Consider the following 24,051-nt stretch of genomic DNA (forward strand, 5'->3'; position numbering starts at 1 on the left):
GGAATTATACATTCCTTAATTGCTCCTCCAAGCCTTTATTTTCTTTTTAGTCCACTGGTTTTTCTTCCTTTGCTCCTTTCTGTTTCCAGTTCAAAAAGGAATTGGACCCTGCTTGGTTATGGTGCCCTAAACCTTCATTCGCAACTACCCATATTTTTATATCCCCCTTAACTTTGTGCAGACCATCACACCAAGAGAGTTTTCAGGCAGGGACCACAAACCACAGTTTTCTATGGACCCTGGCTAATGTGGCACCTAAGTTTAGCAATGAGGTACAATGGCAGAGGCTCCCTCTCCCCTCCCCCTCACACTCAGGTGCTGCAGCTTTCCCAGCCTGCCCAAGGAGCAGAAACCAGGCCCAAGAATCAAATTCAAGTTTTCCACATCACAGTGCACAGCACTTGCTTTTCAGCCAGTGGGCCAGACCTTCTACAAAATATGAGAATCAGTGCTTTGAGATGGCTGGAAAAAATTTTGGAAATGCTACTTTGTTTACTACAACAATTCCAAGCAGAAAATCTAAGGTTATCAGAGGATTCCATCTCATCAGGAAAATGATTTGTCAGTTCTGGGGTTTTTTTTTTTCAAATCTCCTAAGCTATGCATTCTGGAAGTTGTGTCCTAGCTTCCCCAAATAAAAATTCTCCAAGATTTTAGATTTAAAAAAACCTGTTGGACAAATGTAGAAACAGGACTTGTCAGTAGATAAGGACCTCTTAGTCCATCTATCTGTGCTAGTTTATTGTGCAGTTCTTACTCAATGGTCTTCCCTCTCTCCCTCCTGCCCAATGATAGATTTTCATTTTTTGCTGTCCATAGGCACTGTTGCCTTTCCCCCTCTCCTTCCCAGAAGGTCAGAGAACAAGGACTAGAAGGTCTAAGGCACAGCCCCACAGTTTCCTGCTCAGGGGTAGAAGCACACTGGCAAACATTTCCATCTTATATATTATATCTTTTAAAAAAAAGCAAGTTTGCTTACCGTAAACGGTGTTTCCGTAGATAGCAGGATGAATTAGCCATGCTGTCATGGGATCTGTCATTAAGCAGAGCTTTATTAAGCAGAGCTTTATTAAGCAGAGGTTTCGCTTTTTAGTCTCTGCGGCTGCGCGTGTGTTCCCGCGCAGGAAAGTAACAGATTCTCCTCAGTCTGTGATAAAGCTGTAGTTGATTCGAAGAGGCTGTGACTGCCAGGGGGGAGGGAGGGTCAGCATGGCTAATTCATCCTATCTACGGAAACACCGTTTATGGTAAGCAAACTTGCTTTTCCCGTTGATAGCAGGGCTGAATTAGCCATGCTGTCATGGGAGTCCCAAGCTCCCGATCACATTATTTGTGATACTTATAGATGGACGTGATCTGAAGTGTGGTAGTCACCGTGGACTGGAGGACAGAGATTGCAGGATTGCTTGCCCTACCTTCGCATCCGTGATTGCTTGTTGATCAAGGCAGTAATGCGATGTGAAGGTATGGAGGGATGATCATGTAGCTGCCTTACAAATGTCTATGGGTTGTACGTTTCGAAGGTGTGCCCATGAAGTCGCTAATGCTCTGACCTGGTGAGCCTTGGGAATAGAAGACATGTAATTTCTGCTTGTCATAGCAAAATTGTATGCATTGTACTATCCAGCTAGAAATGGTACGTTTTGACACTGGAAGACCAGGTGCGTTCGGATCGAACGATAGAAATAGTTGAGAGGATCGGGACTCCGATTTTGTTCTTTCTTTGTAGTAAGCTAGCGCTCTTTTACAATCCAGGGTATGGAGTAACTTTTCCCTATCATTGGAGTGAGGTTTAGGGAAAAAGATTGGTAGTTCTATGCTTTGATTGAGATGGAACTGCAAAATTACCTTTGGTAAGAAGGATGGGTGAGTTCTGAGAACCACTTTTTGGTGATAAAATTGTAAGTATGGAGAATAATGGACTAATGCTTGTAATTCGCTGACTCGTCTTGCAGATGTTACTGCTATTAGAAACACTACTTTCCAAGTAAGGTACTTTATATGTGCTGAGTCCATGGATTCAAAAGGGAAAAGCATGAGTTGTTCCAGAACTATGTTGATATTCCATGGAACTGGAGGTTTTGAAGCTGGAGGTCAAAGATGAGTTAAACCTTTGATGAAACGAGATAGTAAATGGTGATTGGATATCGGGATATTATTTATCGGTCTATGATATGTGCTTATGGCATTGAAATGTAGCTAGTCCAGTTGTGTACAGTGTATGAAGATAATCCATGAGTTTCTCCGGTGGACAGTCTATTGGTGATACTTCATTGGATGTGCACCAAGTAGAGTATCGTTTCCATTTGTAGTTGTAATTTCTTCTTGTTGAGAGTTTCCTGGATTCTAACAAAATGAATTGTGTGGAAGCGGCAACGCCTTGTTCTGTTAAAAGGAGCCGTTCAGCCTCCATGCTGTCAAATGGAGAGATGCGTGCAACGGGTGTAGAAGCATCCCATGATCCTGTAGTAGCAGATCTGGACGATTCGGTAGTCGTATTGGTTCTTCTAGAGATAGTCGGAGAAGGAAACTGTCCCATAGTTGCCTCGGCCAGGCCGGGGCAATGAGTATCAGCTGAGCTTTGTCTGCTATGCACTTTTGAATTGTCCTTGTTATTAGTGGTATGGGAGGAAAGGTGTACAGGAGGGCCTGTCGTCCAAGGGATGAGAAAGGCATCCTGAGCTATCCTGAGTTGGGTTGGTCTTATTGAGCAGAATTTGGGAACTTGAGCATTGATCTCCGTTGCGAATGGATCTATCGAAGGTGTTCCCCATTGCATGAAGATGTTTTGGGCTATGTCCGAGTTGAGTGCCCATTCGTGAGGATGAAAGATTCGACTTAACCTGTCCGCTCTTGTGTTCGCCACTCCCGGAAGGTAAGTCGCTTGCAAATGTATGCAATGTTGATAAGCATGTTGGAAGATGAGCAATGTCTCTTTGCACAGGGACCATGAACCGGACCCTCCTTGTTTGTTGTTGTAAAATATTGCTACTTAATTGCCCGTGTAGATCATGACTCTGCGGCCCCATAGGTAGTCTTGAAAAACTTGCAAAGCCTTTTGGATCGCTCTGAGATCCAACAAATTTATTTGCAGGGTTTGCTCTGCTATTGTCCATAATCCTTGCGTTTCGTATATCTCTAGATGCGCTCCCCACCCCTTGCAAGATGCATCTGTGGTTAGGACTGCGTTGTGAGGGGGGAGGACTGAATAGTGCTCCCCTGGAGAGGGTGGAGTGTAAGACCCACCATGTTATGTCCTTTCTCATCTCGGTTGTTAGCACTATTGTCTGTGTTAACGGTTGTGTGTGTTGTTTCCACTGTCGTTTTAGTCCCCACTGCAGACGTCTCATGTGTAGTCTGGTATTGGGAACTGGAAAATTGGCTGCCGCCATGTGACCTAAGACTACTAGAACTTGTCTCGCTGAGGGTCTCTGAGTGTTGTTCAAGCAATTAAGAAGATGACGTAGTTGTAATATTCATTTCGATGGGAGGTATGCTCTGCTCCAAGACATGCTCCTATAAACTGTAGCTTTTGTGTTGGTTGCAGATGTGATTTCTGAAAATTGATCACTAGTCCTAATGCTTGTAAGCATTGTATTACTCTTTGGAGATGATCGATCAATATATCCAGAGTCGATGCTATTATTAGCCAGTCGTCCAGATATGGAAAGATTGACATACCCTGTTGTCTGAGATGAGCCACCACCACTACCATGCATTTGGTGAATACCCTGGGTGCAGCCGATAATCCAAAGGGGAGTACTTTGTACTGGTAGTGCTGATGCTTGTACCAAAAACATAGGTAACGCCAAGAGGTTGGATGGATTGGAATGTGAGTGTATGCATCCTTCAGTTCGATGGAGCACATCCAGTCGTTGGGTTGAATTAGAGGAAGAATTGACTTTAAGGATACCATTTTGAATTTCTCTTTGGTCAGGAATTTATTGAGTTCTCGAAGATCCAGGATGGGTCGGAGGCCACCTGATTTCTTGGGTATCAGGAAGTATGGGGAGTAAAATCCCGAGTTTTGTTGTTTCCGGGATAGTCGTTTGATGGCCTGCTGACTGTGTAGGCTTGCAATCTCCTCCGCTAGTTGTGACTGAGATCTCTGAATTTTTAGTGGGGGAAGGTAGGGTAAGGTTGGTTTCGTTGTAAATTGAAGTTGATAACCTTGACATACTATCTCCAGAACCCATTGATCTGAAGTAATCTGCTCCCACACTGCTAGGCAAGAATGGATTCTTCCCGGTGGTGTTAACTTTTGTGGTAGTGGCTGTATGTTTAAAAAGACGGAGTTGTTTTAACAGTAGTTGACGGTTGTTGATTTGGTTGTCTTTGATTTCGAGGTTTGCCCCTATGTTGAAGAGGGGTATGCTGTTGTTGTTGTTGTGGTCGTTGATAAGATGGGTATGTTTGTTGACGGAAAGATTGATAAGACCTATAAGGTCTGCGATTGTAAGAGGATCGACGATTATAAGGGAAATAGCGTCGTGAGGCAGAGGTAAGCAGGTTGTGATTACAAAGATTGTACTGCTATAGCTTCATCTTTTAGCTTCCCTACCGTCTCCTGAAACCGGTTACCAAATAGGTTATTTCCCGTACATGGCAGATTTGCTAGTTTTTCGTGCAAATCTTCTCTTGTGGAACTGGAAAGCAACCGTTCCATTCTACGGGCTGCTATGGCTGTTGCTGACGCTCTCGATGATGTTTCCAGTCCTTTATATACTGAACGGAGGAGGTGCCGGGAGCACTCTTCCAGGTCATGAAGTGTTTGAGGTGTTTGATCTGCCGTGGAGGAGAGCATACCCTTCATGGCTTGGATACATTCATATAAATACTGTACCATATAAAATTGGTGATGCATAATTCTAGTGTTTAGAATCGCATTTTGGTACACTTTTCTGCCAAACTCGTCCAAATACCTATTGTCCTTGGTCGGTGGATATGTACAGTGATTTTTTGATTTCTTGAATCGTTGCATCATCTATTCTACTACTATGGATGCATGAGGTAGTTGTGGTAGCGCATATGGCGGGTCTTTCCTCATCCGAAATTTGATGTCTGTTTTCTGTGAGACCGCCGTAAAAGATTGAAGGGGTTCCCAGGATTTTTGTAGAACATTGTGTAACAAGTCTTGTGGTGGTAATGAAGTGGGTTCTCCTGGAACATCAAAATTTTTAGAAGACCCAAGGTCTCTAATCTAGGATCTGATTCCTTTTGTATATCTAAATGTAGGATGGTACCCAGCTTCTCCAAGAACCATGGATATGAGAGGTCTTCTGGCAGAGAATATGGTTCTTGTGGTCGTTCTTGTGGATCTGAAGGAAACCCCGTCGAGGATGAAGGAGATGTAGGTGGAGATGTGGACTCCCCCTGTTTGTCCTGTTTTGTAAATGCAGATGGAGACCGGTCTGGAGCCGGTGATACTGGAGGGTCTACCGATGGTTCCGGTGAAAGATGAACTCTCGGTTCTCCAGAGCCCTTCGATGGTTGATTTGACATTTTGAAAGAGGCCTCTAGAGTCTCATAGAAATCCGCTAGAGATTGTGATAATTGCCAAAAAGCCTCCTTCGTTGTAGGAGGCATGACGGTTTTACCAGTATGTTGTGGTGACGGTTCAGCCGGTATTGGCGGAGACAATGGAGGTGGAACATTCTCTGGTTTGTGAACTGTATCTCCTACCCCTTTAGAAGAGCTACTTGAAGAGATGGATGCCTGAGAAGATGTGAGATAGATGGGCGACTTATGTGAATGTGCCCTATGATGCTTACTCCTAGAAGAAATGGAGGTAGAAGGGCTGACTTCCCAGTCTGAGGTCTTATGTGAAAATGATTTATGGTGCGAATGATGTTTGTGCCGATGTGTATGCCCTGGTGGCACCTGAGTTTTATCCCTTGATGGAGGCCTTCTCTTAGGCTTAGGTCTAGATCCCCTTGATGAAGCCTCGGAACGTCGTGGCGTAGATTCACAAGAGGTAGAATGGGATAATTGTGGAGATTGGTGTCTCCGCTTTAGGTCACTTCAGCTTGTATGTGTTCTCTTTTGTCTGTGTATAGGCGTAGGTGTTTGCCTGTCCCCTAATGGACTCTTTGATCCGTTTCGGGTATTTCATGGTCTCGGCACCGATGTCCCCGGCGCCGTCGTGTGCGTCGTCGTCTTCGGCGCCGTACCCTGTGCCGACATCTTCAGCGCTGTGCTGGTCTGCGAGGACATCCTCTGTGCCCTAGTATGCTTCGACGTTCTCGGCGCCACGCTGTGCACCAACGTTTTCGGCACCGTGCTCTGCGCCAACGTCTTCAGCGCCGGTGTTTCCGGGCCCTGTGCCGGAATTTCCGGTTCAACGGTTCTTTCCCGAGACGGCATCATACGGTTATGCGGTGCCGGCCGTTTTGTCGAGGTCGATCGATCCCGATCGATTGATGGCCTCGTTTGTTTCGTTACCTCTTTCCCTCCAGGCCTGGAGGGATGAGGATCCCATGAAGCCGCTCTCTTGTGAGGGGGAGCAGGTCTCTTCACCGGTCCCGGCGAGAAGTGCAGTAGGCCCGTTGTCTTTGGGCCCGAGGGGACATGCGAGCACAAAATTCGCATTCCCCTGCGTTGTGGTTGGCACCGAGGCAATGGTAACATCGGTCATGGATGTAGAGATGCAGGCCTTTTCTCTTTTGGTTGGCAAGCCACGAAGGAGCTGAAAGGCCTACATCAGCACTTCTCACTGAATCTGTTTATATAAACATTCTCAGTATTTACTCAATCTGAACAAACACTGAGTCTGCTTGTGTCTTGCTTTTACAGACAGACCTTGCTCTTAGCACAACCTTTACCCTAAACACAGAATGCTTGCTTGACACAGAAACTGGCATAAAGCTATCACGTGCTCTGTAGGAGAGATTGTAACCATAGTAACGTAGGCATGCTCGTAGCACGCAGACAACATGTAGGACGTATTAACCAATTGCATGCTGTATAGTGGATGCTGTGGAATTCTGTAACTCGAGATAATAAAGACAACATCCTCGGACAGAGATCGGAGGATGATGGCTCCCTAAGAATCCTGTCTGACGTCTCTCCTTTCCATGCGTCTCACGCGTCGCAACACATGGCCATCCGTGACAGACATTACCTTGCCACAGCAATACCTTTTGAATCCTGATTTGGACATCTGAGGAGAAAAGTAGCTCCGCGTGCGATCCCGCGCACGGAAAGAACAGACTGAGGAGAATCTGTTACTTTCCTGCACGGGAACACACGCGCAGCCACAGAGACTAAAAAGCTAAACCTCTGCTTAATAAAGCTCCGCCTCCTGGACCTGATTGACAGATCCCATGACAGCATGTCTAAATCAGCTCTGCTATCAACGGGAAATTAAATAGTTTTTCCACCTTGCTTGTGTCTATATAATTTGGTTTTATTGGGTGGGGAAAAGTAACAACACAGGAAGGAGATCTTAGGGATGGGGAGAGAAGAGGACCAGGGATGGAGAGAGGAGAGGGATGACCAGAGATTGGAAAGAACAGAGGAAATAGGACTGGGAGTGGGGTAACAGGAAGGGAAGAGGATAGGAGGCAAGGGAAGGGAAGGAAAGTGAGGAGAGAGTACTGGGGTTAGGGAGGATCAGACATCTAGGACAGAAGAAGAGGGAGAGGGAAGGAGGTTCTGGGAGTGAGAAAGAGGAAGTAGTAGATCAGAGGAGATAAATTCTGGGATCAGAAGTTGGGAGGCAGGTTCTAGGATATGAGGAGAAGGGAGGTTCCAGCATCTGGAGGATAGAATCTAAGTTCAAAAGAGGGGGTGATAAAAATTGCAGTGGAGGAGGTGTTCCTACACCTCCTCTGGTCCTGCTTCCCCCTTGAATTCCCATCTGCTCTCTACCACCCCCCCCCCCCCCCCCCAAATCTGGCATACACACACACATACATCTGGCACCAATCTTTTCTCTCCCCCACCCTTTAGTTCTCCTCTCTCACACACACACAGATACAAGCCCCAGTTGATTCACTCTTATCCAAGGAATAGGGACTCTCCATAGAATGACAATTTTCAAAACTGTGCAGGGAGGTGCAGAGTCCACAGATACTTTCCCCCGCAGATTTAATACCAGTTTTCAAAGGGAAAGTATAAGCATACAGAACTTTCCCTGTGAAAACTGCCAAAGGAAAAAAGTGCCTGCAGAGACTTGCTCAATCCAAAACTACACATGCTGTTGCACCCCCCTGCCAGGGAACAACTCCATAAAAATGCAGAACACATCTATTTTATTCACCTACAGAGTGGGCAGTTTTCAAATAGCCCTTTCACCTGACAGCAGAAAAAGACCCATGTGATCCATCCAGTCTGCCCAGCAAGTTGTTTAGGGATAAGTAAATGTTTTTTGAAAATTTTCCTCCCTATCATTCTGCATACATCTAGTATGTGCTCTACTACTACTACTACTAATTCCCCAGCCCTTCTTTTTGCCCCAGTGATCCCACTCTCCCCAAAATGATCCTGCTTTGCTCTGTCTGCTCCAGGCTCACCCATCCCATCCTGTTCCTGAATAACAAGAGATAAACAGCTGAATAACAGAACAGAGTGGTTCTTCTTTGCTTTGCTGTGTCTGCTCCAGCCTCGCCTTCTCCCCTCTCGTTCCCATAAAGCTGCATGGAAGTGGCTAGAGCAGGAAGCAGAGAGCTGTTCCTTGCTGAGTAACATTCAACACAGCTGAAAGGCCCCAAATCTTTAGCAGGCCCGCTGCCCCAGGCATAGGCTTAGTATGTCTATTGGTAAATCCAGACCACTGCCAAGATCCCTTTGCATCTATCCTATGCAAGCTTGAGTTCTGCCACTGCTTTGGCTCCAACTCTTCCATTGGTTTGCTCACTGGATGCTTTTAAACAGAATGACTTCAATCATATACTGCACACAATTAAGGTAATTTCTGAAACAATTATCACAAGTAAAACAGTGCTTTACCTGCAGAAAGGTCTTGTTATAAAATTGCTCAGCCGATATACAGGTAAACGTACCCTCATATGTCCTATGTATGTGTAAGTTTATCAGGACTGAGCAAAGGCATTCCTTCGGGCATGGATGGGGAGGGGTTTGGACTTGCACACTATGTTTTAGATTTTCAAAATTATGCACAAGAATTTCCTTGAAATTTGTCTGTACACAAATTAACCGTGTGCAGATAGTTTTGGTGGGATAATTTTCAAAGCAAAGATACACGAGCAAGTTCACTTTGAAAACTGGCATAATTTCTGTGCCTCCTTTGCTTTCTTATGCAGACTAATACACAATCACCCTCAATGTGAAGATTGTCACTCCAGAACCCGCATGTGCTATTTATCTCCAAACCACCATATAATATTAGCAATCAGAACAGCTCTATCGGACTGAATTGATTTACCTGATTCAGCGTGGCATCAAACAGTTTACAGGCTTCATTGCTGCTAGTGGAGAGGGAGAGTCCTGCATCCTGCCAGGCCTGTAACAAATAGCGCTTTTTAATTATGGCATTTGAACTAGGAGCCTGTTTTATCAAAGGGTTTTCTCATTAACATGGAATAGAAGAAAACTTATCAGAAAACAGGCCCTAGATACAAACTGGTTTAATCTGTAAAAGTTCCAATTAAGACATACCTTATGACAGCACAAAGTCTAGCCAGAAGGAAAAATACAGTCATTTTTTCAGCATTTCCAAAATTATTACAGCAAATATAGAGGTAAATTGTAAGAAATTGTGGACACATTTCTTTTCCCCCACTATTTGCTATGCATGTCTGTCTCAAGGTCCTAATACACATCAATATGTAAAATAATAAACAGTTTAACTTATCTAATTACTGTCCTTGAGAACTAAGATTTTTTTTCTTAGTTCAGGGTATTTGATGATTGGGGTTCTCTTTAGAACTCCATGGGCATACAGTTACTCCTGAAGCATAAGCTTTCTCCATTTCCAGTAAGTTCACTAGCCCCAAATATTCCACAACTCCCCATATGGGGGAGGAACACTCTCCTACGTCCTGGGCATTGATCTATGCCAGATTTGATTAGCACCAACACCGCTCTGGATTTAATATTTATTTATTTAAAATCTTTAAGAACATGCCATACTGGGTTAGAATAAGGGTCCATCAAGCCCAGCATCCTGTTTCCAACAGCGGCCAATCCAGGCCATAAGAACCTGGCAAGTACCCAAACACTAAGTCTATTCCATGTTACTGTTGCTAGTAATAGCAGTGGCTATTATCTAAGTGAACTTAATAGCAGGTAATGGACTTCTCCTCCAAGAACTTATCCAATCCTTTTTTAAACACAGCTATACTAACTGCACTAACCACATCCTCTGGCAACAAATTCCAGAGTTTAATTGTGCATTGAGTGAAAAAGAACTTTCTCCGATTAGTTTTAAATGTGCCACATGCTAACTTCATGGAATACCCCCTAGTCTTTCTATTATCCGAAAGAGTAAATAACCGATTCACATCTACCCGTTCTAGACCTCTCAAGATTTTAAACACCTCTATCATATCCCCCCTCAAGCGTCGCTTCTCCAAGCTGAAAAGTCCTAACCTCTTTAATCTTTCCTCATTGGGGAGCTGTTCCATTCCCCTTATCATTTTGGTAGCCCTTCTCTGTACCTTCTCCATTGCAATTATATCTTTTTTGAGATGCGGCGACCAGAATTGTACACAGTATTCAAGGTGCGGTCTCACCATGGAGCAATACAGAGGCATTATGACATTTTCCATTGTATTCACCATTCCCTTTCTAATAATTCCCAACATTCTGTTTGCTTTTTTGACTGCCATAGCACACTGAACCGACAGTTTCAATGTGTTATCCACTGTGATGCCTAGTTCTCTTTCTTGGGTAGTAGCACCTAATATGGAACCTAACATTATGTAAATATAGCATGGGTTATTTTTCCCTATATGCATCACCTTGCACTTATCCACATTAAATTTCATCTGCCATTTTGATGCCCAATTTTCCAGTCTCACAAGGACTTCCTGCAATTTATCACAATCTGCTTGTGATTTAACTACTCTGAACAATTTTGTATCATCTGCAAATTTGATTTCCTCACTTGTCGTATTTCTTTCCAGATCTTTTATAAATATATTGAAAAGTAAGGGTCCCAATACAGATCCCTGAGGCACTCCTCTGCCCACTCCCTTCCACTGAGAAAATTGTCCATTTAATCCTACTCTCTGTTTCCTGTCTTTTAGCCAGTTTGTAATCCACGAAAGGACATTGCCACCTATCCCATGACTTTCTACTTTTCCTAGAAGCCTCTCATGAGGAACTTTGTCAAACGCCTTCTGAAAATCCAAGTACACTACATCTACCGGTTCACCTTTATCCTCATGTTTATTAACTCCTTCAAAAAAGTGAAGCAGATTTGTGAGGCAAGACTTGCCTTGGGTAAAGCCATGCTGACTTTGTTCCATTAAACCATGTCTTTCTATATGTTCTGTGATTTTGATGTTTAGAACGCTTTCCACTATTTTTCCTGGCACTGAAGTCAGGCTGACCGGTCTGTAGTTTCCCGGATTGCCCCTGGAGCCCTTTTTAAATATTGGGGTTACAGTCTTCAGGTACAATGGATGATTTTAATGATAAGTTACAAATTTTTACTAATAGGTCTGAAATTTCATTTTTTAGTTCCTTCAGAACTCTGGGGTGTATACCATCTGGTCCAGATGATTTACTACTCTTCAGTTTGTCAATCAGGCCTACCACATCTTCTAGGTTCACCGTGATTTGATTCAGTCCATCTGAATCATTACCCATGAAAACCTTCTCCATTACGGGTACCTCCCCAACATCCTCTTCAGTAAACACCGAGAAATCATTTAATCTTTCCACGATGGCCTTATCTTCTCTAAGTGCCCCTTTAACCCCTCGATCATCTAACGGTCCAACTGACTCCCTCACAGGCTTTCTCCTTCGGATATATTTAAAAACGTTTTTACTGTGAGTTTAATCCTCTACAGCCAACTTCTTTTCAAAATTCTCTCTTAGCCTGTCTTATCAATGTCTTACATTTAACTTGCCAATGTTTATGCTTTATCCTATTTTCTTCTGTTGGATCCTTCTTCCAATTTTGAATGAAGATCTTTTGGCTAAAATAGCTTCTTTCACCTCCCCTTTTAACCATGCCGGTAATCGTTTTGCCTTCTTTCCACCTTTCTTAATGTGTGGAATACATCTGGACTGTGCTTCTAGAATGGTATTTTTTAACAATGACCATGCCTCTTGGACATTTTTTACTTTTGTAGCTGCTCCTTTCAGTTTTTTTCTAACAATTTTTCTCATTTTCTCAAAGTTTCCCTTTTGAAAGTTTAGCACGAGAGCCTTGGATTTGCACACTGTTCCTCTTCCAGTCATTAAATCAAATTTGATCATATTATGATCACTATTGCCAAGCGGCCCCACCACCGTTACCTCTCTCACCAAGTCCTGTGCTCCACTGAGAATTAGATCTAAAATTGCTCCCTCTCTCATCGGTTCCTGAACCAATTGCTCCATAAAGCTATCATTTATTCCATCCAGGAACGTTATCTCTCTAGCGTGACCCGATCATACATTTACCCAGTCTATATTGGGGTAATTGAAGTCTCCCATTATTACTGTACTACCAATTTGGTTAGCTTCCCTAATTTCTCTTAGCATTTCACTGTCCATCTCATCATCTTGACCAGGTGGACGGTAGTATACCCCTATCACTATAGTCTTCCCCGACACACAAGGGATTTCTACCCATAAAGATTCAATTTTGTATTTAGTCTCATGCAGGATGTTTATCCTGTTGGACTCTATGCCATCCCGGACATAAAGTGCCACACCTCCTCCCGAGTGCTCCTCTCTGTCATTGCGATATAATTTGTACCCCGGTATAGCACTGTCCCATTGGTTATCCTCTTTCCACCATGTCTCTGAGATGCCAATTAAGTCTATGTCATCATTTACTGCTATACATTCTAATTCTCCCATCTTACTTCTTAGACTTCTGGCATTAGCATACAAACATTTCAAAGTTTGTTTTTTGTTTGTATTTTCATTCTGCTTTTTAATTGATAGGGATAAGTTAGAATTTTTTTGCTCAGGTGAGTTTTTAGTTACAGGCACTTGGACTACTTTTCTAATTATTGGAACCTCACTGTCGGGATGCCCTAATTCTAATGCATCATTAGTATCCTTTAAAGATACCTCTCTCCGAACCATGCGCTGCTGTCTGTCGGCTTTCCCCTTTGTTCTAGTTTAAAAGCTGCTCTATCTCCTTTTTAAAGGTAAGCCAGCAGTCTGGTTCCACCCTGTTTAAGGTGGAGCCCATCCCTTCGGAAGAGACTCCCCCTTCCCCAAAAGGTTCCCCAGTTCCTAACAAAACTGAATCCCTCTTCCTTGCACCATCGTCTCATCCACGCATTGAGACTCCGGAGCTCTGCCTGCCTCTGGTGACCTGCGCGTGGAACAGGGAGCATTTCAGAGAATGCTACCCTGGAGGTTCTGGATTTAAGCTTTCTACCTAAGAGCCTAAATTTGGCTTCCAGAACCTCCCTCCCACATTTTCCTATGTCGTTGGTGCCCACATGTACCACGACAGCCGGCTCCTCCCTAGCACTGTCTAAAATCCTATCTAGGTGACGCGTGAGGTCCGCCACCTTCGCACCAGGTAGGCATGTTACCAGGCGATCCTCACGCCCACCAGCCACCCAGCTATCTACATTCCTAATAATCGAATCACCAACTATGACGGCCGACCTAACCCTTCCCTCCTGGGCAGTAGGCCTTGGGGAGATATCCTCAGTGCGAAAGGACAATGCATCACCTGGAGAGCAGGTCCTTGCTACAGGATCCTTTCCTGCTACACCTGGTTGGTGCTCTCCCATCATGAGACCTTCTTCCTCCAAGGCAGCACCAGGGCTGCCAGTCTGAAGCTGGGACTTGACTACTATGTCCCTGAAGGTCTCATCTATATAGCTCTCTGTCTGCCTCAGCTCCTCCAGGTCTGCCACTCTTGCCTCCAGAGATCGGACTCGTTCTCTGAGAGCCAGGAGCTCTTTGCATCACATGCATATGTACAACTTCTCACCGGTGGGTAAAAAATCATACATGTGACACTCGATGCAAAAGACTGGGAAGCCCCCCTCTTGCTGCTGGACTGCTGCCTTCATCTCAATGTTGATCAGTTCCTAGTTAAGTTTTAGATTGCTGTGGGAGTAGGAATGTGTCTAACTTCCTTTAAATGTATTAGTGAATTCACTATGTGTCTGGTAGTGGCCTACCGGGGTCTGATCGAATTCTCAATAAAGTTTTTGTTGATGGGTTGTTTTTTTTTATGAAAGTGGCACCTGCCTATAAATTAGGGGATGAGCTAGGGGTGGGTGGGCGAGGGGTGGGAGGGTTGGGAAATACAAACAGTCTAACTTCAGTTAGTCAGCCTGAGTGACTCACTGCTCCCTTGATTAACAAATGTTGGTCCCTATTCAAACCCAATCACACTACCTCAACACCTTTCCAAGGTGAGTAACTGAGCTGAACTATTCATCTTTTTTACTTTGGTATACACTGCTCCTAGCTTATTTCTAGCTTCTGGCTACTTTTTGGGTTGTTGTTTTTTGGGGTTTTTTTTGTGGGTTTGTTTTTTTTTTCAATACAAGCATTCAGTTAGTATTAAATACAAACACTCAGCTCTTTAAAAGTCTGGAGAACACTCAGTTCTGCAGACTTTTAAAAATAAACACACTACCTACTGCTACCTTATTGACTGACTAAAAATACAAACAATCTACTTGTTTATTCACTGCCTTTCTGACTATTAAAGGCACAAACACACTAAATAATATTCCCAAATAGTTAACTTTGCCCCAATACTTTTAGCGTCTTGAAGATCCAGAGAACAAAGCCAATCTCCTGTTTGAAGAAGTGGAAGCATGGTGCCTAGAGAAACCATCCTGAACTTTTCTTTCTTCAGAAATTTGTTGAGATTTCTGAGGTCTAGGATAGGACGTAGGCCTCTGGTTTTCTTTGGAATGAGGAAATAGCGGGAATAGACTCCTCTGCCCTGCTGAGTCTGGGGCACCGGCTCTACAGCCCTGGCTCTCAGAAGGGTGGATAATTCTACTTGTAATTGGATTATGTGATTTTCGCCTAGAGGAAGAGGTCTCGGAGGAGAATCTTGTGGAATTGAGACAAAATTGAGTTGGTAAACTCGAGATATTATTGCAAGTACCCATTGGTCTGTTGTTATTTGTAGGCAATGATTGTAGAAGGAGGATACTCGGCCTCCTACCGGAAGATCTGGTTGAGGATTGAAGAGATGGCTTTGGTCTCTGGAAAAAAAGTCTCAAAAGCCTGCAGCCGGTCCCGTCTGCGGCAGAGATTAAGGCCTAGCCGCCCTAGGTTGTCTGGGCTGAGCTCTTTGCTGTGGCCCTAGTAGATCTGCCCCTTGATGCTGGAGGGTAATAACGCCTCTGTCGATAGAAGGGCCGTCTAGATTCTTTTCTTGGAGGCCGGCGAGATGACTGGGGAGCAGAATCCTGTGGAACTAACGATAGTTGGCGCAGGGTTTCTGTGTGTTCTTTTAATTGTGCTACAGCATCTTGCACTTTAGAACCCAAAAGGTTGTCACCAATACATGGTAAGTCAACTAACTTTTCCTGGAACTCAGGCCTGAGGTCTGAGGCTTTAAGCCATGCCCAACGTCTCTCACTTATACCAGAGGCCAGTATTCTGGATGCTATTTCAAAACCATCATAAGCAGCACAGACTTCGTGCTTGCCAGCTTCAAGTCCCTTGTGAATAATTGTTTGGGCTGCTTCCTGATATTGCTGTGGTAATGAAGTTGAAAATTCTTGCATTTGTTTCCACAGATTCCTTTGATATTGAGTCATGTATAACTGATATGATGACATTCTCGTATTCAACATGGCTCCTTGATAAATTTTCCTACCCAGGGAATCCAAGAATCTATGATCCTTGCCTGGAGGAGTGGAGGAATGTGGCCATATCCTTTTCGATTTCTTTTGTGCAGATTCCACAACCACCGATTGGTGTGGAAGTTGTGCTTTTTGGTAGCCGAGAACAGACTGTACCAAATAAGTAGTATCCACTCTTTTATTGATATCAGGTACTGAGCATGGGTGCTCCCAGAGCCTATGCTGTAAGTCTAGGAGGACTTCATGGACAGGAATGGCTAATACTTGTTTTGGAGGATCCACAAAGTGGAGGACCTCCAGTGTTTGCTGTCTAGCATCTTCCTCAGTTACCAGGGTGAAGGGTATGGTGTCTGCCATATCCTGAACAAAGTTTGAGAAGGATAAATCCTCCGGTGGAGATTTCTTCCTTTGTTCTGGAGGGGAAGGATCTGACATAAATCCTTCAGAGGAAGTGTCTCTGTATGCCCTGCATCCCATGTATCGTATGGATCGTCCTGATGTGGAGACATTGGAGAAGATCTTGGAGGACGAGGAAGTCCAGAAAGACCTGGCTGCGGATCATCTATAGGTATCCGTCCAGGAATGTCTTCCCGTGGTTTGGATGGGATGGCACCGACGATTTCATCGAATTTCTTCATAAGAAGTTGGTACAGCGCAACTTCAAGATGTCCTGGAGCCCCAGGTGACTTCGGCATCGATGGCCGTCTTGGCATCGACTTAGGCTGTGGTGCCGGCATCGGTGCAGGCAACGGCATTGGCGGGGTTGTTGGCATCGGTGTAGGCACCGACATCGGTGCAGGCACCAGCTTCGATGGAACCATTGGCATCGGTACAGGTACCGGCATCGGTTCGGGAACTGGCATCGGCGAGGGCGCCGGAATCAACGTCTGTTGATCCTTTAAGGCCTGGAGCACCGCTTGACGGATGAAATCTGACAATTCCTGCGTAACAGCTGGTGCAGGCAGAGCAACTGTACGCGGTGGCGGTGGAGGTGTCGATGTTCCTTCCACAGAGCCCTGTGGAGGTTCAACAACTGGTGCGTCTCCATGGGATGATGAAGGCCTCGGTGCTGGAGGTACCGGTGTTTCCTGGATTCTAGGCCGTTTCGCGGTCGATTCCTCTGGGGAGAGAAGCGCCTCTGGTATTGATGGGTGTCGGTGTCGATGGCAGTGCTTTGAACGGTGTTCGGTCGCTGACTTCGTCAATGCTATCGATGACGTTGGTGATGGATAGTGCCCCGACCCTTCCGGACGACGTTTTTTCAAAATTATACGCTTTGAGACTCCGGCCGGAGACGATTTAGTCGATGTCGAAGGAGATGGCAGAAGTTGTAGATGGAATAAATGCTCCATCTTTTCTTGGCGGGCCTTTCTTCCCTTCGCGGTCATTTCTGCGCATTTGGGGCAGGTTGTAACGTCGTGTTTTTCCCCCAGACAAAGCACACTCTCAAGGTGTGGGTCTGTAATGGACATTTTTTAAATCCCGTGGCCATTTTAACATCGACAGCCGTCGATAAATGAGAAGAAACGTGAGAGGAAAAAATTTTTACTCAGAGAGTAAAAACGAGACAAAGATTTACTCACCAGCCAGTGGAAACCTGAGAGATCCCAAAGTGAGAGAGAATGAATGTGAAATATGACTTTTAGTCAGACAAAAAAGTGTGAGGAAACTCACAAAGGCTCATGCTCCGCGATGCCTAGAGCAGTGCGGAAAAATGAAGACTGAAGAGAGACCCCTGTGGCAGAGAATATCATGGCATGCTGGGCATGCTCAGTGGCCTCACAGGGCCAGTCAAAAGTTTCTAGAAATTTTGACAGAAAGTTTTCCGCAATAGGGCTCCATCAATGATGTCACCCATATGTGAGGACTAGCATCCTGCTTGTCCTGGGATAATAAACAATTTTCCTTTCCTGAACATACCCAGATCAGTCCAGACAAGTGGGATGTACCAAAGCCCTCTTATACTGGGTGGGAACCCAAAAGACCCGCTCGAAGAACACTCTCCCCAAAAGGGGCTGTCTCTGGAGCCCGCACATTCAATTGGTAATGCTTGTTAAAAGTGTGCAAAGAGGACCACACGGCGGCTCTACAGATCTCCTGTGGAAACACCAGCTGACACTCAGCCCAAGACGTTGCCTGAGCCTGAGTTGAATGCGCTCTAACTCCCACTGGAACCACTCTTCCTTTGGAGACATAAGCTGCAGAAATCGTCTCTTTCAACCAACGAGACAAAGAAGCCTTAGACGCCTTTTCTCCTTTCTTTGCTCCCCGAACAGGACAAACAAATGATCAGATCGACGGAAAGCGTTAGTGACTTTTAAGTATCGCAAAACCACCCGTCTCACATCCAAAAGATGAAGCTCGCGCCCCATCGAGGGATCCCGAGCCCAATCCAGAAACTCGGGCAACTCCACTGATTGGTTCACATGAAAAACCGACACCACCTTAGGAAGAAACGAAGGTACCGTTCGCAAAGACAACTTATCCAAAGATATTGACACCTTATCCGAAGATATCCGGGGAAACGGATCACGGCACAAAAGTGCCTGCAATTCTGAAATCCTTCTAGCCGAACAGATAGTTATCAAAAAGACCGTCTTCAGAGTAAGAATCTTCAAAGACATCAGATTCAGAGGTTTGAAAGGCTCCTTGCAAAGGGCCCTCAACATGAAATTGAGATTCCATTCTGGACAAATGTGACGCAGGGATGGACGGAGATGTTTGACTCCCCGTAGAAAACGCACCACATCTGGATGGGAAGCCAAAGCCTTCCCCTGTACTCTTCCTCTGAGACAGCCCAAAGCAGAAACCTGTACTCAAAGGGAACTATAGGCTAATCCTTTGGATAAACCCACTTGCAAAAAGGAAAAATATTGGACCCCCGAAGCGGGTCCAAGCCCTGTTGTCCACACCAGGTCTCAAACACCTTCCATACCCTGGAATAGGCTAACGAGGTACAAGGGCATCGTGCTTGAAGAAGCGTGGCAATCACGGGAACCGAATACCCTCTCACACGCAAACGTCTCCTCTCAAAAGCCAAGCCGCATGACAGAAGTGATCTTCCCGATCAGAAAAGATAGGACCTTGACGAAGGAGATCCAGTAGATGGGTCAGGCGCAGCAGACCATCCTCTGCTAGACGCACCAGATCCGCGAACCACGGGCGACGAGGCCACTCTGGAGCCACCATTATCACTGACCCCACATGGCCCTCTACTTGCCTGAGCACCTTCGCTATCAGCGGCCATGGAGGGAAGGCATACAGGAGGACTCCAGTCGGCCATGGACACATCAGGGCATTGAGCCCCACCACCCCGGACTCCCGCCAGCGGCTGAAGAACCTATGCAACTTGGTATTGAGACTTGTTGCCATAAGATCGAACTGTGGAGTCCCCCACCGCTCGCAGAGAAGCTCCCAGGCCCCCTGAGAGAGTTCCCACTTCCCCGGACCCAACTGTTGCCGGCTGAGGTAATCCACTTGGACGTTGACGACTCCTGCGATGTGGGAGGCAGCGATTCCCTCAAGATGAAGCTCTGCCCACTCGAATAGCAGCTGAACCTCCTGCACTACCGCGGGACTCTTGGTTCCGCCCTGGCAGTTAATGTAAGCTACCGTGGTCGAGTTGTCCGAGAAAACTCGCACCATCCGATCGCGGACCAAGGGTAGAAACTGCTCCAGAGCTCTGCGTACCGCTCTCGTCTCCAGGCGACTGAAGGACCATGCCTGCTCAGATGTCGACCAAACGCCCTGAGCAGACTTGTCCAGACAAACTGCCCCCCAGCCCTGAAGACTGACATCCGTGGTGACCACCACCCAATCCGGGACATCGAGAGGCATTCCCTTCTCCAGATTGCTCCGCGCCATCCACCAGGCCAGACTGGACCTGGCCGGTTCCGTTAAAGGCAGGGGCAGAAAATATTGTTGCGACAGAGGATTCCAAAAGGACAAGAATGCTCTCTGCAAAGGCCTCAAGTGGGCAAACGCCCAGGGCACCAGTTCCAACATGGACGCCATCGAGCCTAGAACCTGTAAATAATCCCATACCTTCGGCACCTGTAGACGAAGCAGACGCACTATCTGCCCCTGAATCTTGTTCACCCTGCCGTCTGTAAGAAACACTCTGCTCCACTGGGTGTCGAAATGGGCTCCCAAGTACTCGAGGGACTCAGATGACTCTTTTGCACACTGATGACCCAGCCCAGAGATTCCAGGAGTGACCGAACTCTGTTCACGGACGGCACACACTCCTCTAGTGACTTTGCCCGGATCAGCCAGTCATCCAAGTACGGGTGCACCAGAAATCCCTCCTGTCGTAGAGCCGCCGCCACTACTACCATTACCTTCGTAAAGGTCCAAGGAGCAGTGGCCAGCCCGAAAGAAAGCACTTGAAACTGATAATGCTGTCCCAGAACCATGAATCTGAGAAATTTCCAGTGCTCTTGACGGATGGAGATATGAAGATAAGCCTCGGTGAGAGCCAGAGACGCCAAAAATTCTCCTCCCCGTACCGCCACGGTGCGATCACTGCCGGCTAGCGCAGGACCGCGCCCCCCCCCCCCCCCCCCCGTTTCGGCCCCCGTCCCTCATTACCTAAAGTATCACAGGCCTGCGATACTTTAGAAAATGAGACCCATAGTCTCCCTCTCTCTGAAACCCACACTCAAGCATCCCCCCACCTCCCCCCTTACCAACCAAGCTGTCTCTCACCCTCCCCCACACCCCCTTCTCCTCTCACACACACACACACATTCTCTCTCACCGGCATCCCCCTCCCCTCATATAGGCTCCCTCTCTCTGAAACCCACATTCAAGCAACCCTCCCTCCCACCCTCTCTTACCTCCCATGCTCTCTCTCACCCTCCCCAACCCCCCCTCTTACCAACCATGCTCTGTCACCCTCCCCTCTCTCACATGGAACAACTCTCCTATGAGGAAAGACTAAAGAGGTTAGGACTTTTCAGCTTGGAGAAGAGACGACTGAGGGGGGATATGATAGAGGTGTTTAAAATCATGAGAGGTCTAGAACGGGTAGATGTGAATCGGTTATTTACTCTTTCGGATAGTAGAAAGACTAGGGGGGCACTCCATGAAGTTAGCATGGGGCACATTTAAAACTAATCGGAGAAAGTTCTTTTTTACTCAACGCACAATTAGACTCTGGAATTTGTTGCCGGAGGATGTGGTTGGTGCAGTTAATATAGCTGTGTTTAAAAAAGGATTGGATAAGTTCTTGGAGGAGAAGTGCATTACCTGCTATTAAGTTCACTTAGAGAATAGCCACTGCCATTAGCAATGGTTACATGGAATAGACTTAGTTTTTGGGTACTTGCCAGGTTCTTATGGCCTGGATTGGCCACTGTTGGAAACAGGATGCTGGGCTTGATGGACCCTTGGTCTGACCCAGTATGGCATTTTCTTATGTTCTTATGTTCTCTCTCACCAGCATCCCCCTCCCCCCATGCTCTCTCTCACACCCTCCTGCTCTCTCTCACCCTCCCCTCCCCGACACACATTCTCTGTCACCGACATGCCATGGGACGCGCTCCGTTCGCGGCGAAGATGAAGGCCCCCTTGTGCCACGAATGGAGTGCTGGGGCACAAGGGGGCCTTCCCTTTTAGCCATGAACGGCGCACCAGGCCTTCATCTTCGCCGCAGAGCATGTGCCACAGGACGCGCTCCGTTCGCAGCGAAGACGAAGGCCCCCTTGTGCCATGAATGGAGTGCTGGGGCACAAGGGGGCCTTCCTTTTTCGCCATGAACAGCACGCCAGGCCTTCCTCTTCGCCACGAACAGAGCACGTGCCGCCGGATACGCTCCGTTCGCAGCTTGCTGGGTTCTCCTCTGCTATTTTCTGCGCAGAATTTGGCAATTCTGTGCAGATGGGGAATTCTGCGCAAATTCTGCGTTCCGCAGTAGCACAGAATTCCATCAGGAGTAGTTAGTGAATAGCCATTGCTATTACTGACATCAGTAGCATGGGATCTAGATTTAGATTTATATTCTACTTTATTGCACTTTTTTTTTAGCATTTCAAAGTTGATTACATTCAGGTACTGTAGGTATTTCCTTATCCCCAGAGGGCTTACAATCCAAGTTTGTACCTGAGGCAATGGAGGGAAAAGTGACTTGCCCAAAGTCACAAGAAGCAACAGCAGGACTCAAACCCTGGTCTCCTAGTTCATAGCCCACTGTTCTAACTACCGTGTTTCCCGAATATAAGACAGCGTCTTACTTTCTTTTTACCCCCAAAAGTCCCACTATGTCTTACTTTCAGGGTATGTCTTATATTGGAAAAAAAACCTGAGTGTTCAAAAAAAAATTATTTTTAAATACCTGTCGGAGGGCCGCGTGGATCCAGGCAGCTGGCGGCGGGAGCCGGGTGGTCGCGTGTTAAATCTAGACCGGGTCGCACAGGCGCGCATTCATTCACTGCCGGTGGGGGCTGCCGAGGCAGCCCCCACCGGCAGTGAATGAATGCGCGCACAGGCCCACAGCGCCTGTGCGACCCCTGCGATTCGGCGCTGGGGGCTGCCGGTGGGGGCTGCGGCAGTGAATGAATTCATTCATCCAGGCGGAGGAGCCGGCTGCTTTCGGCGCTCAAGGCAGTCACGGCATGTGACTGCCTTGAGCGCCGAAAGCAGCCGGCAGCGGCAGCCGAAAGCAGCCGGCAGCGGCGAAAGCAGCCGGCTCCTCCGCCTGGATGAATGAATTCATTCACTGCCGCAGCCCCCACCGGCAGCCCTCAGCGCCGAATCGCAGGGGTCGCACAGGCGCTGTGGGCCTGTGCGCGCATTCATTCACTGCCGGTGGGGGCTGCCTCGGCAGCCCCCACCGGCAGTGAATGAATGCGCGCCTGTGCGACCCGGCCTAGATTTAACACGCGACCACCCGCCGCCCGCCGGCCGTCTCGAACTAACGCGCGTCCACCCCCCCCCCCCGCCGCCCCCGCCTGGAACAAGCGCCCACCCGCCCGCGGCCTAGATTTAACACGCGACCACCCGGCTCCCGCCGCCAGCCGCCTGGACCCACGCGGCCCTCCGACAGGTATTTAAAAATAATTTTTTTTTTAAATGACAGGTACGTCTTACTTTCGGGGGATGTGTTACATTAGCCGACCCCCCTAAAATTCCCACTACGTCTTACTATCAGGGGTGTCTTACTATCGGGGAAACACGGTACTAGGCTACTCCTCCACTCTACTTGCCAGGTACTTGTAGCCTGGATTGGCCACTATTGGAAACAGGATGCTGGGCTTGATGGCCCCTTGGACTGACCCTGTATGGCAATTTCTTATGTTCTTATATTCATAAGGGCCACTGCTGGCCCTTTAAGAAGATGGCACCCTTGGGCGAAATAGACCACCATTGCATGAATTTTTTCTCTTTCCCCAAAGTATTTTTCTTACAGTTTTCTTCACGAGAAAAACATACCACAAGAAAGCACCATGGTACTTTACCATGGAGAGGAAAAATTCCATGGGAATGCCCGCCCCTGCAACCCTGCCATGGTAAAATACCGTAGAATAGTTATGATCCTCTTAGATCAGTGGTCCCCAACTCTGTCCTGGGGGCCCACCAGTCAGTCAGGTTTTCAGGATATCCACAATGAAAATGCCTGAGATAATTTTGCATACATTGGAGGCAGAGCATGCAGATCTATCTAATGTATATTCATTGTGGATATCCTGAAAAACTGGCCTGTTTGTGGCAATCGAGGACCGGGGGGTTTGCCACCTGTGATGTGGACTAAGAACAATCACACTGTTTTATCAAGATTCTTTACAGAAATCTTAGAAATGCAGCTTTCAGAGCTAAGTCAATAGAAATGATGTGGTTTTCTTATATTATGTTTGCTCCTCAAGTAATTCTATATGCTGTGGGCTTAGAGATTTATACTTTTACAGCTAGCGCTTGCATGTGTTATCAAATATGCTGTATTAGTGCTGCTCTGAAAATAGACATTGATATTACAGGGCTCTGCCCTGTCCTTCCATTAGAGAAGCGATGCCATTCCTTCTTTTCCATTCTGCCCTTCACGCTGACACTTGCAGTACTAATATCCCGAAGAAAAACAGCAACAGAAATCTTTTCACACCACACACAAAATGAGTAATGCATAGTCCTGGTT

At 46.6% G+C, this 24,051-nt stretch overlaps 1 protein-coding gene across 1 annotated transcript in view; it reads right to left on the minus strand.

The window, feature by feature from the left end:
* TTC38 (tetratricopeptide repeat domain 38) overlaps positions 1–24,051 on the minus strand; it is a 134,683-nt gene that overhangs the window by 109,848 nt on the left and 784 nt on the right. Inside the window, exon 2 of the mRNA XM_029600040.1 lies at positions 9,386–9,463. Coding sequence (XP_029455900.1) covers positions 9,386–9,463 — 78 coding nt within the window. The remainder of the gene's footprint in view (positions 1–9,385; positions 9,464–24,051) is intronic.

This window comes from Rhinatrema bivittatum, chromosome 4, assembly GCF_901001135.1.
Source record: "Rhinatrema bivittatum chromosome 4, aRhiBiv1.1, whole genome shotgun sequence".
NCBI lineage: Eukaryota > Metazoa > Chordata > Amphibia > Gymnophiona > Rhinatrematidae > Rhinatrema > Rhinatrema bivittatum.